The sequence below is a fragment of the Gadus chalcogrammus genome, chromosome 7 (assembly GCF_026213295.1).
Source record: "Gadus chalcogrammus isolate NIFS_2021 chromosome 7, NIFS_Gcha_1.0, whole genome shotgun sequence".
NCBI lineage: Eukaryota > Metazoa > Chordata > Actinopteri > Gadiformes > Gadidae > Gadus > Gadus chalcogrammus.
This window is the reverse complement of record NC_079418.1, coordinates 11,987,568-12,005,511: the sequence shown is the minus strand read 5'-3', so window position 1 is coordinate 12,005,511 and position 17,944 is coordinate 11,987,568. Positions and strand designations below refer to the sequence as shown.

The following is a 17,944-nucleotide window of genomic DNA, read 5'->3' as shown; positions in this document are numbered from 1 at the left end:
TTGATTGATTGATTGATTGATAAAATATATAGATGCATGGATAAGTAGATTGTAAATAGATAGGTCGTTGTTATTATATAAAGTAAAGTCATTGCGTAAAAAATAGCGACCAAAATAATGAAATGGGTAATCATGTCATTGTGAACAGAGCTTCAATCTGTCATTGGAGTGGCAGGGAGTGCCCTTGAAAACCCATATCAGGCCAAGTCGGATCCCACCAATCAGAATAGCCCATTTCTGAACAGCCTTCCTGGCTAATCCACCAGGTGATGTATTTTCATTTTTCATGTGCGCAAGGTCAGGAAGTAAACCCATGGTGGTCTTTTCCTGGGCTTGGATGGGTGGGCATGCATGTCTGCTGCTCTGGTCAGACCCCAAATCACCTGCCGTTGAATTAAAGAAACTGAGAAAGTGTTTGTAATTGTTGAAACAAGCAAAATCTGTGTGATAATATAGTACTGTCACCACAGATACTTTGATATATTACCCATAGTGATCACTTTATGCAGGATGAATCAAAGCATGAGCGAACCATCCTGTAAGTCATGAAACACTTACCCTAACCCTAACCCTCTTAAAGGTACACTGGTCCTCCTCCGCTGGTGCTTCTATGACGAGATACACTCCGAGAGTTTTAAAAGTTATAAGTGAAGTTATATAAAAGTCTTATATTAGCACTTTCGATTTAATTGGATCTGAGCAAAATCTGAAAAAGAAGACAGGTCCGCTTGTTTAGCCATGTCTGCTGTAAATCACAGTCTACAAATCCAAGCCCAGTGACCAAAAGAACACTAAATGGCCTGTTCACCCTATCCGTCAGGACGCATTTAAAAACACCATCATCCTTAATCTTCCCCGCTCATCGCTGAGGCAAACCGGGGCTGAGCTACATGTACAAAGGCACGCATTATGGCGGGCTACTATATAATTGAAATGAATATTCTGAGATTGTTACATAACTTGTTTGAATGTGTGTGTGTGTGTGTGTGTGTGTGTGTGTGTGTGTGTGTGTGTGTGTGTGTGTGTGTGTGTGTGTGTGTGTGTGTGTGTGTGTGTGTGTGTGTGTGTGTGTGTGTGTGTGTGTGTGTGTGTGTGTGTGTGTGTGTGTCTGTCGGTTTCTATCTTGGCACAAATTGGCCCGGGGTTCAAGGATTGAGTGATAATAGTTTAGTGATTGTTTAATTTTGTACTCTGGTCTGTACAATTGGTAAAAATTACAGACCGAAATTGTCTGTGGTCCCAATAGAATCAATTGATGATAAGGTTCCTGAAAACATAGTTTCAGGGTCAGGGTTTGACCTGGATGAAAAATTCATCTGAACGTCTCTCTTGTATATATAATGGAATATGTGTACATAATAAAAAAACAATTCCAGTCAGAGGTTATGATTCACTTGTGTGACCTCTTGCCCTTTGATAACATTAAACCTTCAAAGGTATTTAATCAGCGTTAACGAAGCCAATGTTAAGGGTACATAACAAAATAAAAAGTTTTCTCCCTTTTCATCCACGTGTCGTATCCACTCCGATCACTGCCGGGGCTAAGGACGCATCCCACCACTGTGGAGTCTTCACTTAGCCATGATGGCAAGAGAGGGTGAGCAAACAGAAAAACCAATGAAAAAGAAAACCAGACCAAATAAAATGAAGATGATGCAGTTTTCTTCAGTCACCGAGCGAAGCACGAAGACACAGCCGTTTGGGAGTCGTCAGAGTGGTGGACTTTGACAGTGTGTCATCTCTCTTTGTTCTTAAGTCGTTCCGTTTAGTTTTCTTCGGGTAGGAAGAAGAGGAGGAAGTATGCATCCAGCTCCTACTCCACCGACCATTACATGAATCACTCCTCCCTGCGCTGCTGCCCCTGCTGCTCTGTTCTATGTAACCATTAGGTGAAGCTATGGGGTCTCTCTCACGCACGCACACACACACACACACACACACACACACACACACACACACACACACACACACACACACACACACACACACACACACACACACACATACACACACACACACACAAACACACACACACACTCAAGTAAGCACGTGGATGAACACACACACACATGCACGCTCCCTCACACACACGGCACAGCCATATGCACACGTGCAGGAACACAAAAATACACACACACACACCTCCACATACACACATGCACGCATACACACACACACACACACACACACACACACACACACACACACACACACACACACACAAAGATAAGGTGTAAACAAAACACACATGCCTATACACATATAAAATCAACTATACGGACACTGGCAAAAAAAATATTATGTGATTCATCAGCTTAGCTGGGTAAACTGGGCGTTGAAACTATAAGAGCACATCTCTCTCCCTCACCCCCCCCCCCCCCCTCTCTCTCTCTCTCTCTCTCTCTCTCTCTCTCTCTCTCTCTCTCTCTCTCTCTCTCTCTCTCGCTCTCTCTCTCTCTCTCTCTCTCTCTCTCTCTCTCTCTCTCTCTCTCTCTCTCTCTCTCTCTTACTCTCTCACTCTTACTCACTCTCTCTCTCTCTCTCTCTCTCTCTCTCAGTGTCCGTCCACCGCATTACTCTCACCAAATACGCACTCTTTTTGGTTCCTTCTTCATCCCACTTGCCTAAACACAATCTGAAAACATATCTAGAGTGATCGCACCAATATTTAATCCAGTCGGGAATCTTTAGCCAACAGTTAGGGTTTTGTGCCCACTCTTTTGCGAACACTCAGCAGAAAACTAGTCCATTCCGGCAGGTGGATTGTATCTTTTTTTAAACCAACCTTTTTTTTTTAAATCATCACTCGTCTCTGCAGTTTAGTCTCCTAAAAAACTCCTGACGTTTTTTTTTTTAATCTAAGGAGCGACGATTTATTCTAAGGAGCGCAGCCCCAACGGGAGGCGAGCGGACCGGTCCTGGACCTGCTCTACAGTGCGCTCGGAGACCCAGGACTCATCCGCGTTCAGTCATGTCCGCCAGGGATGCACTATGTTGATCTTAAAAGTTGACCAGGGTTTTTTGGTTGTGGGGTGTCTACGAGGCATGGCTCCGTTCTTCGCTTGCTTCATCTTGTCCTGGTAAGTAAACCCCAACTCACGCTGCGTTGTTTTACACCACTTTTTACGCATAGGAATCATCCGTACGGATTTGAACATTACGCCGGGATTGTGTTTGTAGCGGTTGTTTATGTTGTGATCTCTTCTTTTGGCAACAGCGTGTCTACTGTGTGGGGGAATCAGCAGGGTGACAGCAGCATCTACCTGGACAACATCACGCGTATTTTGGATAGATTACTGGATGGCTATGACAATAGGTTGCGACCTGGATTTGGAGGTACGGCCATGTTCATTTCATAATCATATCTTGTCTGAAACCTGCTCAAATATTTTCTTTCTGATGGGGAACTTATTCCCCTTACTTCTGTATGCTTGTCAAACAGATCAATGTGAAACGTTTCTCTGGATCAGTGATGGTGTAGATAAACTGCAATGATCTTCACCATGAATCTTCCTCTGATTGTTTAGAAGGATGTTTCATTTCCTTTTTAAACTTCATGGCCTACCCTTTGTGGATGCTGTTAAACACACAGATAGATAGTAAAAGCATGCATTCCCCCTCAGATGTCTCTAATCCCTCATCTTGGGCCGTCACTCTTTAATCCACATCACAAAAACCTGTAATTCTTCTGGCACTATAGGTCCAGTCACGGAGGTCAAGACGGACATCTTTGTCACCAGCTTTGGGCCGGTTTCAGACGTGGAGATGGTACGTATAGAGGGGACCTTTGCCCCTCAACACAACAACAACAAAGCACAACAAAGCGAAGCACAACGATGAGTGGTAAAAGTGCCTGCCCTGGGATCCCCATGTAAGGGAATCCCAGTCCTTTTGTTGTTCAGTTATAGGGAGAGAGTGTGTGTATGGTAAAGTCCCAGTAGCCCCCAGTCATGGATAGCCCTAGCTTCATTATCCAAGCATTTGGGCACGATGTCATTAGTAAGGCTTAGGATTTTTAATCTGGTTGACAATCCTCCTGTCAAAGAGATAGGGAGGGAGATAGAGAGTCATAGAGAGAGAGAGAGAGAGAGAGAGAGAGAGAGAGAGAGAGAGAGAGAGAGAGAGAGAGAGAGAGAGAGAGAGAGAGAGAGAGAGAGAGAGAGAGATGCCTGAATATTATAGGAGGTCCATCCCTGTCATGGGATAGGCCTGGGCATTCGATTTCACACACACACACACACACACACACACACACACACACACACACACACACACACACACACACACACACACACACACACACACACACACACACACACACACACACACACACACACACACACACACACACACACACACACACAAACACACATACACTACACTGTGTTTGTACACAATTTAAAGCCATCTCGGTCTGCAGTTTGATATACAGTGGCAGTCTTACAGGCGGATGTCTGGGCCTTAAGATCAGGCAAAGCCATCCACTCTATCTAAAAGCATCTCTCTAGTGAACCATCACTGCCCCATGCTAATGCTGTATGTTTACAGACGGTACCAGATTAATGCTTTAATCACTTTCTGCCATATGCTCGGAATCGCGTGTTCCCACATTAAACATAGAAGGGGGGAGGGACATAGATTTGGAGCAAAAGGTTAAATAAAGGGCTCATTTAGACAGGTGTATGTGTTACAACATCGGGCCAGGTGCTTAACTAGTTGTGTTTGTGTAACCAGTGATATGATTGTTGCTTATAGCATTTGAACAAGTTGAAGAACCAGTGGACTGGTGGTTATCGTGTCCTCGTTTGGAGAAACGGGGCTGGCTTAACATATACAGTCAGGTCAAATGCTCAGTTAGCGTTCAAATATGCAGTAGTAGAATAGTAATACTAAAAGTCGTTTTAGTAGTAGTCGAGGTAGTAGTAGCAGTACTGGTAGCAATAGTAGTAGTAGTAGTAGTAGAAGTAGTAGCAATAGTAGCAGTAGTAGTAGTAGCAATAGCTGAAGTAGTAGTAGTAGTAGTAGCAGTATAAGTAGTAGTAGTAGTAGCAGTAGTAGTACTACTACTACTAGTAGTAATAGTATAAGTAGTAGCAGTTGTACTAGTAGTAGTAGTAGCAGTAGTAGCAGTAAAAGCAGTGGTAGTAGCGGTAGTTGGAGATGTAACAGTAGTAGAAGGAGTAGTAGTAGCAGTAGCAGTAGTAGCTATATTACTGGTGGTGGTATTAGCACGTAGGTTAACTCTCATCTTTCCAGGAGTACACCATGGACGTGTTCTTCCGCCAGACCTGGATCGACGAGCGGCTGAAATTCGAGGGCCCCATCGAGATCCTGCGGCTGAACAACCTGATGGTCAGCAAGATCTGGACCCCGGACACCTTCTTCCGGAACGGCAAGAGGTCCATCTCTCACAACATGACCACCCCCAACAAGCTGTTCCGCATCATGCAAAACGGAACAATCCTCTACACCATGAGGTGAGTGTGTGTCTGGGTGTGTGCTTGTGTGAGCGTGTGCGCACACGTGTGTGTGTGTGTGTGTGTGTGTGTGTGTGTGTGTGTGTGTGTGTGTGTGTGTGTGTTTGCATGTTTGTACGTGTGTGTGTGAGAATTTGTGTGCGTGTGTGTGTCCGTGTGTGTGTGTGTTTGTGTGTGCGTTTGTGTCTGTGTGTGTGTTTGTGTGTGTGTGTGTGTGTGTGTGCATGTTTGTGCATGTGTGTGGGAGAATTTGTGTGCGTGTGTGTGTCTGTGTGTGTGTGTATGTGTGTTTGTGTGTGCGTTTGTGTCTGTGTGTGTGTTTGTGTGTGTATTTGGTTGGACGATGAGCCTGTCTCCCAGCCAACACCAAAATAGAACCAAAAAAAATGAAAGGAGGGGAGAAAGAGAGAATAAGATGAAAGTTCCAGCGCTTTCCGCGAGGAATATAACGAAGAGAAATAGAACAAAACACAAAACAGAGACTGGGATTCAAATCAAAATGAATAATCGCAACAACCAAAAAATAAAGGAAGAAAAGCATGAGCATCAGAGCGTCAAAAAATGTTTTTATTATATTTGATGGTCAAAAGTTATGGCTTCACATTATCTTATTGTGAAAACATTATTCCTCAAAGAAACAAAATACCTATTATCTGCGATAAATAAATAATGATAATAATAAAAAAGATATATATATATATATATATATATGCAAGGATACACACACAGAAACATCCATCCTCAAATATAAAACAAGTTGATCCGTCCAGCTTTAGGAAGATGTTTTGCACAGTGCAATCACTAAGGCTATAACCCTTCAAATAAATAACAGTCTATGTATTGAACATAAATCAAAAACGATTACATCTATATGTATATTTCTCCTTCCATAGACTGACCATCAACGCGGAGTGTCCGATGCGTCTGATGAACTTCCCGATGGACGGCCACGCCTGCCCGCTGAAGTTTGGCAGCTGTGAGTTGTGTGTGTTGAGAAGTGTTAGACTGACGGACAGCTGCAGCTTCTGCAGTCCATCTGAGTTATTGACTCACGGAGATGGACTCGATGTCGTCGAAGGACCTCACAAAATACCCTCCACCCAGTCTCCTCTCACGACCGAAGGCCTGGGACGGCAGTAGCTGAGAAGGAAGAGCGGGTTGACTAGTAACGGGAAGGTTGCTAGTTCGATCCCCGGCTCCTCCTAGCTTAGTGTTGAGGTCTGAGCAGGACGCCTCACACTGACTGCTCCTGACGAGCTGGCTGTCACCCTGCGTCCACCCTTGAACGTCCTGTTTCTGCAGTAACCTCTACAGGTTAAAGCCTGATGCAGGGGACTCAATGAAGAATTCTCATCCGTGTCCCATTGTTGCTGGGTCAGAAAACTGCATCCTCAACTGACGTACACAGCTCCTGAATTTTTGGGAGAAGGGTTATTGTGTTTGGGTAGACCAGATGTAAACCATCAAACTAGAGACCCACTCTCGTCCTGTGAACTTAAGTTTAATCAAGGACGATCAAGCCCGCCATCTTGATACTACTTCTTGAATCTTGACCAGACTAAAAAATCCAAGCAAGCCGTTTTCATCATTCTCATGATAATGGTGAAAAACCCCTGAGAAGGCGATCTGGGCTACTTCATGACCCCATCCCATCACCCTCCAATGCATTTAATATCAAGTTATCTGCCTAGTTTCCCGCTTCCTCCCCATCCATGCTGAAATAGCGTACAACGTCATCACCGCTAAAACATACAATGTAAAGTGCGAGTCAATCAAAAAGCAATCACCAAAAGCACGTCTGACTGTGGTAAGTGTTAATTCCTGCCCCACCCCCCTGCCCCCCCTCTCCTTGCTCTCCAGACGCCTACCCCATGAGTGAGATCGTCTACACCTGGAAGAAGGGCCCGCTGTCCTCCGTGGAGGTCCCCCAGGAGTCCTCCAGCCTCCTGCAGTACGACCTCATCGGGCAGACCGTTTCCAGCGAGAGGCTCAAGTCCAACACGGGTAGGTGGTAGTGTGCTTGTACACGTGTGTCTGAGTGTGAGTGTGCGTGTGCGTGTGTGTATACATAGCGTGTGCGTTGGTGGTAAGAAACAACACAGGTGCGTTTGTGTGGTGGTGTGTGACTGTGAGAGTGTTTGTGTGTGTTTTTGAGTTTGTGACTGCGCTGTGAGTGTGTGTTTGCATTTGTGTGTGTTTGTGTGTGTGTTCTCTGTTGCCATGGGTTTCATCTCCATGCGCTGCATTATATTTGCCGCCAAAGACATTTAAGGTTAATGCAGACCCTAATGTATGTTTTGTGTGTGTGTGTGTGTGTGTGTGTGTGTGTGTGTGTGTGTGTGTGTGTGTGTGTGTGTGTGTGTGTGTGTGTGTGTGTGTGTGTGTTTGTGAGCGTGTGTGGGAGGATGGCTGTGCAAGCGAGTAGATAATATGTATAGATGGTCATAATTTTCTGTAGAGAGTCTCTCTCTTTATTTACTGCAGTAATGAACACATTGTAAGGCCCAATCCCATTTCTAGCCCTTACCCCTTCCCCTCACCCCTCCCCCTTGTTATGAAGGGGTAAGGTGAAGGGGGGAGGGGTAAGGGGAAGGGGTAAGGGGTAGAAATTGGATTGGGCCTATGCCTACAGGAATATAATTATTTTTTAAATTAATCAACCTAGTTGTCTTCATGTAAATGAAATGTCATATTCCTTTTGTCCAGTTTACTTTACTATGAATCTCAAGAGTCAGCTTGCAGATTATTACAGCACAGAGGATAATTTCCATTTCATACAAACACATGTTTCATACAAACAGCACAGAGGATAATTTCCATTTCATACAAACACATGTTTTCACCATCATCAAAATGGTAATCTCCTTAAAATAGTAAGAGGTTCTTGTGGCTGTGTCCTCCTGCAGGTGAATACGTCATCATGACCGTCCACTTCCACCTGCAGAGGAAGATGGGCTTCTTCCTGATCCAGACCTACATCCCCTGCATCATGACCGTCATCCTGGCCCAGGTGTCCTTCTGGATCAACAAGGAGTCCGTCCCTGCCAGGACCGTGTTCGGTGAGGCCATTCCCACTCGGTTGAGAGAGTGGTTTTTAATAGAATCAGGATGATGTACTGTGCTGAGCTGGTAGGCGTTTTGTCATTTTTGGCTGATGACAGACGAGTGTTGTTGTGTTGACTGCGGTTGTCTAAAAGAGCACTTTAAATGAACCACGCAGCGGTGCATGGACACACAAGGAAGTCGTGTCAGAAAGGGAACACACACACATGGTTACTTTTTTTCATTACGGGTCATATGCCTCGTTTCCACCGAGCAGAGCCTGGCTATGTTTCCACCGCCGACAATATCCTTATGGTAAGGCAGGGTTTAAGCCGAATGGCGATAAGTTAGCAAGTCACGACAGCTAAGTAAGCCTGTAGCCTGTTAATAAATTCATTGAAAAAAAAAAACACGACACATTAAACAAAAAGCAACAATGGTTCGGTCCGTCCAAGTCAAACTTTTGCCTGACATTTCCCACATTTTATTCAATAAACAAAACGTTTGCGTTCAAAATCCAGAATTACCTTGCGGATGTAGTGTTTGTTTGTTTTTATCCCCTTGTCTCCCGGAAGTGACGATTCTGTCGCTCAATCAACGGACAGCCTGTGTGGCTCCCCTCTTCGGCCACCCTTTCAGACCGCTTGTTACCCCAGTGGAGGAGTCCTGAAAATAGGGGTGGCTCAGAGCGGCTCAAAGCGGCTCAGCGTGCTTATTTTGGGACCCACACTTTTGGCAGTGGAAACGCCAATATACGGTACGGAGCCGTACCGAACCGAGCCGCTTCGCTCAGTGGAAACGAGGCAATAGGTTCTGGCAATAGTCCAGCTAGTGCGGTAGCGATGGTGGTTAGCAGAGCGGTGAAATAGAGCTTGCATATCATATAGCAAACAGATCGGGAATGAAATAAATATATCATGTTTTTAACTTCTTTCGACTGCTAAGTGGCTTCACAGTCTGCAGCCTTAACTGCTGTAACTACTCAGAAAACAGAAAATGTAGCAAATACATCTCATTGTAAATGATTTAAGTGGTTAGACCCCAGTAGGTTAAGATTATGTTGAAGAGTGTGTTCATAATATTTGCCAATTAAATTCACATCTCACCTTATCTCTTGACATTTCATCAGGTGGAATCTCATACACCCTCCTCCCATTCCCCTTACCTCATTGCATCCATCTCATTTCTTATGATGGCGATTTAATTTCTATAATATAGTTTAATCTCACATGATCTCACAACATATCTCACACTATCCCCTCCCGTGTCATCTGACCTCTCTCTTACTTATGACTCAGAGCGAGCCCTTTTTAAGGGCCATGAGTTTGTAAACCAAAATAACAACCCATAGTTCTGTCCCAACTATCCATCACCCACAGTGCAAAGCCAGAGTGAGAGGCCAGAGAACTACCGGAAATGGAATTTATGATTCAACTTATTATCAAAGATTTGTCAAAGACAAAATCCCTTTGCTCCACTTATGTCCTTATACACTCGAATAATCAAGCATCTGCTTCATTCCCCTCACTTCCTTACAGCTCACTCCTCCACCTCCGCCATGGTGGAGGAGGAGGAATTATTCCACAATAAATGTCCCCCTTCTGAGCATTTTTTTCCTTTTTTTCAAAATAAAAGTCATGCCAATTGGCAGAGAGGATGAGGAGAGGATGTTGACTTGGCCCATTTCTAACCACTCGCATGTTCTGCTTGCTACCATTACACCACGCTACACTTAGCACCAAGCTCCAGCCTGGGGAGGGAGTGAAAGTGAGAGCGAGCAAGACTGAGAGAGCGAGCGAGACTGAGAGAGAGAGAGAGAGAGAGAGAGAGAGAGAGAGAGGGAGAGAGAGAGAGAGAGAGAGAGAGAGAGAGAGAGAGAGAGAGAGAGAGAGAGAAAGAGAGTGCAATTGGCAAACAAATGAAAGGAGAGAGAAGCGAGGGGAAGAGAATGACGAAGAACAATGTGGAGACAATTAAAGTCAGGACGAGCGAGGACGAGCGGCAGCGAGTGAGGGAGAAGTAGATTGAGACTGGAGATTGATCGGAGCGACAGAGAACAAGAAAAAGAGCGAAGGAGAATGAATGGAGCGGGGCCCAATTGAACGAGATTGAAATCTTCGAAGGCATTCGAGACACGCTCAGACAGAGAAGAACTCCTCCGTCCTGGCAGGGGATGCTCCCTCTTTTCTCCACTTTTTAATCTGGCCGTGTTAAACATTAACGAGCTGCCGCGGAACTTGGACCGGCCTCTGTAGACCGTGGCCTTGTTTCGTGGCGCTTGCCCTCGGAAACGCTGGCAGCCCCTCGACCCCCCCCCCCCCCCCCCCCCCACCCCCCACCCCCCCCGGCCCCCCCTCCTCTACCGGCAGCGGCAGTAAGCGCAGGCGCCCTCCTCCGCACGGCGAGCAGACCCCCATCATTAGCGTTGTTGGCTGGGAGGCGTCATGCGGAAGAAACATCTGCGCAAACTCATTAACCTCCGTCGTCCTGCTGTTCCCTCCGCCGCTCGCCATCGTCGACGACATCGACGCGAGCTAAAAGCTGAGAGTATGGTTTAAGTTGAGACCTGCGGGTTCGACGCAGCAAAGGGGGTGCGGTCACCGTACCCACACCAAAATCTTAAGTACCAACCGATGAGATCGACCTGATGGGGACCCACTATCATCCACAAGGGTCCTGAGAATTGACTACTGAGACCGTTTGTTAAGGTGCACGTGAGTTGGGGGGGGGGCGGGAATCAAACTGGCAAATCCTTCGGCGGGTTGGGTAATGCAACCTCACTGCCAAAGAAGGACCACCCCGGTCTCCCCTCCTCACTAAATAAATGTAGACAGTAGATGACCCGACCTCCAGTCGTCCACTTTGACTCGGTTTCTTTATCGACCATGACTGCTCCACTCTTAGGACGGAGTGGTGCTTAGGGAGGGGCTTAATGTATTGTAATGGCTCGCTGACGAGAACCCAACAGACAATGTGGGATATTGAGGGAGACAGAGAGAGAGAGAGAGAGAGAGAGAGAGAGAGAGAGAGAGAGAGAGAGAGAGAGAGAGAGAGAGAGAGAGAGAGAGAGAGAGAGAGAGACATTGGCCCTGGTACATTCCACTAATGAGATGCACGGAAAACGTGGAAGTAAGGCAAAGGGAGAGGAGAGAAGAGTGAAAGGAAAGTATGACAATGGAGGGGAGAAGAGGGGAGGGGGGAAGAGAGGACACGAGAGGAGAATAAGGACATGGGAAGGAGAGAATAGGAGATTAAAGGGAAAGATAAAAAAGTAATTCACAAATTCAGAGAAAGAGAGTGAAAAAACGTTAGGCCAAAGGAGGGAAAGGGAAGAACATTGGAAGAAACAAAGCAGGCCAACATGAATTCAACAAAGTTTAGAGAAATTGAAATCAAGTCTGGAGAGGAGTTGGAAATAAACAAAGGTATGAAGTGAGCGAGTATGGCGAGAGCGAGAGGAGGAGCGGAGAGGAAAGGGGAAAGCAGCGGAGAGAAGCCAGCCCAGGGAGGGTAACGCGTGAGCACTCCTACACGACAGTGCATTAAGCCATAGTTTGCTGCGCTACATTGTCAACAGCCGCTCTTAAGAGCTAAAAGTCCCCAGAGCTCGGGCCTAACAGGCCTAATTGAGTGTGGCCTAATTTGTACCTTGCTTTCTCCCTATAAAAGCACAGAAATGCCTCCAGCGCATAATTTTCTGTCCTGTCCTTTCTATACAACTCGCCCCTCCACCCACACATTCATTTCTTCCTCATCTTCGTCCCCCCGCAACACTCACAGACTTTGTTGACTGTGTCGAGTGTGCGTTCGTTTATGTGTGCATGTGTGTGTAACGTCAGAGCCTTAGTTGGAGCGCGGCTACCTCCTGCTCACTCTGGGTTTTGAATTCTATCATCTTTTCTTCTACGTTCCTAGTCATTCTCTTTTCACAGATGAAGAGCTGCGCATGAAACGTTGTTCATCTCCCACCGGGCCGTTGTTCTGAACATTAAATACTCCATGCGTTAATATTATTAGCCTTATGAACCGCACTATGAGAGAGGGAGCCTTTTTCTCTCTCTGGTTCCTTTAGCATGATGAGAGTGAATTAGATCGGCACTGCGTTAATGAACCATTAGGGGAGTGAGCATCCAATCTAATCGAATTGAACAGAATCCGGGTCAGAGAAGTTCACGCCTAGTTCCAGGTACCAGCCTGACTGCATGTCCTATCAGTCGATTCATTCATAGAAACGACCAATGCAATTAACCGGACCATTGTTAATACGCTGACTCTACTCTGGAGTGGTGCTCCATAGCCGGGGTGTTCAACAGTGCTCCAGCTGCAGCCCCTTCACACCGTGTTCATTGTGCGTCACTTTGTTCGTTTTGGTTTTTGTAGTGAGTGTGGCTTTACACTAAGCTTGTATCAAATCTTATGAAGATGAATTGAATCTCACATACATTTTCGAGCAACATTTTTCTGCTGTAGGATGGCTCTGAGGTAGGCCTTTGGCCTATGCTCTAGGTCCCGCTGGAAGTTAGACTTCTCTTTATATGAGAGCGTTTATAAACTAACATTTCTAAAATCAGCAACATGGGGTTGAAACCCATTGGTTTACACACGGCTGTTTGAGGCGTAGGAGCATCGCTGTATTTTTGGCACCGGCAGTGTTAATGATCCATCATTTGGTACATTGACTCAAACTCAATCATATTCAATCCTTAATGACTTTTTAATGAAATAGGATGGCCAACTTGGTCCTTGTGGAGATGAAGATGGAGGTGAACTAGCCACTGAGATCCTAACCGAACGGAGTGAAACATTATTGGCTTTATATCTCAAGCATGAAATCAAGTTTCTTCCTGTTGACGTTAGAAGGGGTGGTAGGTAAAGGCTTCAGGGGGGGTCAAGTAACACAAGCCCCCTAATGGCCTCTAGAGGAACTACGTGTTACTGTCTTCAATATTTGCTTATATATAACTCTATATCACCTTGAACTGTAGAAACATAAAGCATGTTAGAAAATTAATTAACACAAACTAAACCTCTTGACCGCTGTTTCCAAATATCAAATCATTTAACAAAGTATTAGCGTCGCCGTCTGCTAACACTGACATCTGCTGTATATAAAAAATGTACGTATGTCTTACGTGTCCAGATTGACCAAATAACGCATCATTAACATAACCCAGTAGTGAATATGGAAGCATATATGTAGCAAAATTCAAATGGCAATGCAATTTGCAATTCAATAAGTCATTACATTATGCAATTGACAATTCATTATGCAATTTAATAATGTAATTTGTAAATACGTTCTTCAAAGTGTATTTTAATATGCAAAGTGACAATGAAATCCTCAATAAAATTTGCAAAAGTTATAAAAATAAAAATAGAATAACATTTTGTCAAATTTTTGAGTTCCTTTGTTCAAATTGAAAAGTTATAGCGTCCCTGGATTGCATTGCACTTAGCCACGCTCCGTGTGTTGCAAAATTCAAATGACATTCAATCCGCAAAACACTTTTGCAAAACGTTTTACAAAACGTTTTGCGGATTGAAATGTAATATGAATTTTGCAACACACGGAGCGTGGCGAACGTTTTGCAATCAGCCAATCGCGTCTGCGCGGGAACTACGTCACTTCCTCGTCAGACCAGCTGACCATCCACGACCTAGTACTTGGCAGTTTGCACTTAATTTTTTATGCCTAGCGTTGTGCCAGGTTTGACTGGGTTGACGTACAATAACGTGAACATGGCGGAAAAGACGTCCGCGGAGCTGATGCGGGAGAAGGGCGTGCAAACCGCGTATAGGCCACTTTACTGAAATTACTAGTCAGGGGCATTATCTCCCTTGGACGATCTGTAGGTATGCTTTGTTGATCTGAATAAAAGTTGTGTTTCGAGTCATACTGCCTTGCGTCACTTTGATTCTCAAGATCGCTGCTTTGCTTAGAGATGATCCAGAGCAAGAGACTACACCTCATCAGGTGACCGAAATGATAGCGAAAGAGCGAATAACATAATTTTTCGCTGGGTTGTAGGCAGTGGAGGGAAACACAACTTTAGGTTTTTAATAACGGTGTAATGGTGTAATGGCCTCTTCATTTTGGAAACGAGAAATAACATGGACAGTCGGGTCACAAGTTGATCCGGCTGCCTCATGCTCTTAGGCAGTCATATCATAGGCGCTGGGGACGCGTCCCCACCAGATTTCGTCAAGATTCATTTTGTACCCACCACTTGTAAAAAAAGATTGTTGAATTATTATGGATTAATACACGGGTGTTCTCAAGGCCGTGGAACGCTCCGTTCACTTGCATGGGCTCTTCACAACTTCCGGCGGTGAATTATCAAATATAATTCAGCGTTGCTTAGTATAATTGACCACTGTCAAGGAAAACAAAGGATTTGTTGCCTATAATGACGTCTTTGGTATCACTCCTCAAGTAGTCCGGTAACTTTTCCTAGCGTCTTCGGTTGCTAAGCGACGTCAACGTCTTTGGCGGACTATTTCTCTGCTGATCAACACTACGAATGCTGGTAACAAATAAATTGTAAAAAGATACACCATGTGAAGTCATTTTTTCGTTTTGGCACGTAGCCGTGTAATAAGCGGGATAATATATTGAACGTTGCACTTCATTATCGAAATTATTTTCCCGATAATGACCGGCGTTCTATACATTATCCTCTACTTATTACACAGCTCTTCTCAATGCTGTAGACTGCTACATTCATTTGCATGGGCCTTCCTAACGTTCAGCTGTCAATAATTTGTTTATTACATGGCTCTTCTCAATGCAGTGGAATTCTCACGTCCACCATAATTGACCCCTGTCAAGGAAAGTGTTTTTTTTGCCTCTGATTCATGTCATCTGTATCACTCTGCAGTCCGGTAACTTATCAACCCCAGCGTATTCGGTTGCTAAGCGACGTCAACGAATTTTGTGAACTATTTCTCCGCTGATCAACGCTACGAATGATAACAAATACATTGGAAAAAGACACACTGTGTGAAGTTATTTTTTCCATTTGGCAAGTAGCCATTACTAATAATACCAATACTCTTCGGCTGGGATAATGAGGCATCAGACAATCAAGTCATTTTAGCCTGAATACATGGGTAAAAAGCACCAGAGCAGGTTGCTAGTACCATGGACAGTATCAGAACGATAACTTGTTGAACTAAATGGATGTGGTAGGCTACACCACGGGATGCATTTGCAGATCACTGTTACATAAATAAAGGTAAGACGCAATATTTATTGCTTAAGATTTGCTGGTGTTGTGGCGAGTTCTTTTGTGTTTTTTGCACTCAATTGGTCGGCTGTTTTAACTTGCAATTGATAGTCGGTGGAGTCAGTCTCTTGTTGCCACAAAGTGACTTTTGGTCATTCTTGCTTTGCTTGAATTGTGGGGAGGAGTGCATGAGTTTTGGTCAGAATGCCTGATGTAGGCTAGTTTTGGTGGAATGTGTGTTGTGTATTGAGAACAGCCAGCTCATGATGTGATACAGCGTTCAGCTGTGCAACAAATATTTTTGCGACATTTGTAGTTCTGTGTAGCCACACGTTTGGCGCTTCTGAACTTAAACACGCATTTAATTTCCTTTCCTAGTTCCTCTTGTTTATGTTGTTAGCTAAGCCATATCATGTCATATTGTCAACATTGGATACAACCTAGTGGGTCATATGTCCGATGCTTTTTGGAAACGTTTTCTTCATAAAACGTGCCAGACAGATTTTGTATATTTTTTATTCCTTAGTAATTAGCTAAATGGGTATGCCGTCTTTCAGAACCTTTCATTACCGGCACTAAAGAGAGAAAAAAGAGTGCATCCTCATTGTGCTGTTGGACAGCTACGAGTCTTTTCCCGATTTCCAACCATCGACCTATTCCAACAGCTGGCACAATGCTAGGCATAGAAAATTAAGTGCAAAGTACCAGGTCGTGGATGATCAGCTGGTCTGACGAGGAAGTGACGTAGTTCCCGCCCAGACGCGATTGGCTGATTGCCAAACGTTCGCCACGCTCCGTGTGTTGCAAAATTCAAAAGACATTTCAATCCGTAAAACGTTTTGCAAAGTCTTTAGCAAAGGGTTTTACGGATTGAAATGTCATTTGAATTTTGCGACACACGGAGCGTGGCGAAGTGCAATGCAATCATGGGGACGTGATATGCTTCCATAAATATACCAGATAATATACCCTCACAATAATAACCAGTAGGTTGGAATTGTGATGCTGAATTCCCACATTTGTCTAGATCCATGTTATGGCAACGGTTCACTTATTGTATGATGGTATAGTTTGCGAGACGGTTTTGATCGATTGGGTTCAAATAACAATGACTCATATACTATAGATACTTATAGACTATATTGGTTATCAAAACGGTATAACTTCAGTGTGCCTGGCATATGTGTGTGTATTTAAATAAATCTTGTTGGTGAATGTCGAGACAATATCATGTAGTTCTTTTAAAGGCCTTTAGGTGGTTCACCGTAAGTGATGGCAGAATGATCCCTCGCCAAGTTAACGGGAAGAAAGATGATTTCATAGTCGTAAAACAAAGCCAATACATCTTTTTTTTTTGAGGTCCGTGGGTTCCTAGATAACAGTAATATTTAGCTGCAATGTGTAACATTCAAACCAGCTCGTAGCGTAAAATAGCATTAGTCAATGCTGAGCAGAAGTGATTTCAATGATGTTAATAATAAAATCACTTCCTATAACTGAAATATTCTTCAATTAAAAAATGCTGGCCAGACCGCCACTCTCTCTTTGTTTAAAATAATCTATCCATCAGCACTCCCAATACCCCTCCCAGGTAGGCCTACACCACCCACCCAGCCAATCTACGCTACCTTGCGTCGCAGAGTAAGAGTAGACACTACACTGTTATTGATTCATCATCATTCTGAAGGTTTGCTGGCTACTGACTGGGATGGCCTCAATTAACCAAATTGTGACTATAATTAAAAAGCTAGTCTCCTGCCTACATACTGGGAGGGCCTCAATGGAACACATTGTGACTTTAATTAAAAAGCTTTTCACAATTGAATAAAAATTGGTTTTGGCCATATAGTTATGTGAAGTGTTCATTTAAGTCCAGCCTTCAATTTGTCAAATGCCGAACATCCAAAATAGTGTTGCTCTGTTTTACAGTCTCTGGTTTGAATGTGTGTCAACATTCTCACTTCTGGAGACTACATGACCTTCCTCTTACAACCAAATCTCTTTTATTAATTTGTTCTGTGTCTAAAAGGAACAGACTGCAGGGACATATTTAGGTAAACACCATAACACACACAAAAACAGACGCAAACACACGCACACACTCATAGACGCAATCATACTTAATCGCACTTAAGCTTCATCACCATCATCATCACCACTTCTCTAATCTCTTACAGTATGGAGGTCACAAGTTCACTA

General features: G+C 44.2%; 1 protein-coding gene across 1 annotated transcript in view; it reads left to right on the top strand.

Moving 5' to 3' along the window:
• Positions 1–2,991: 2,991 nt before the first annotated feature.
• LOC130385969 (gamma-aminobutyric acid receptor subunit alpha-6-like) overlaps positions 2,992–17,944 on the top strand; it is a 25,993-nt gene continuing 11,040 nt past the window's right edge. The window contains exons 1-7 of the mRNA XM_056594754.1: positions 2,992–3,080; positions 3,218–3,336; positions 3,701–3,768; positions 5,257–5,477; positions 6,371–6,453; positions 7,338–7,481; positions 8,384–8,536. Of these exons, the coding sequence (XP_056450729.1) occupies positions 2,992–3,080; positions 3,218–3,336; positions 3,701–3,768; positions 5,257–5,477; positions 6,371–6,453; positions 7,338–7,481; positions 8,384–8,536 (877 nt within the window). The remainder of the gene's footprint in view (positions 3,081–3,217; positions 3,337–3,700; positions 3,769–5,256; positions 5,478–6,370; positions 6,454–7,337; positions 7,482–8,383; positions 8,537–17,944) is intronic.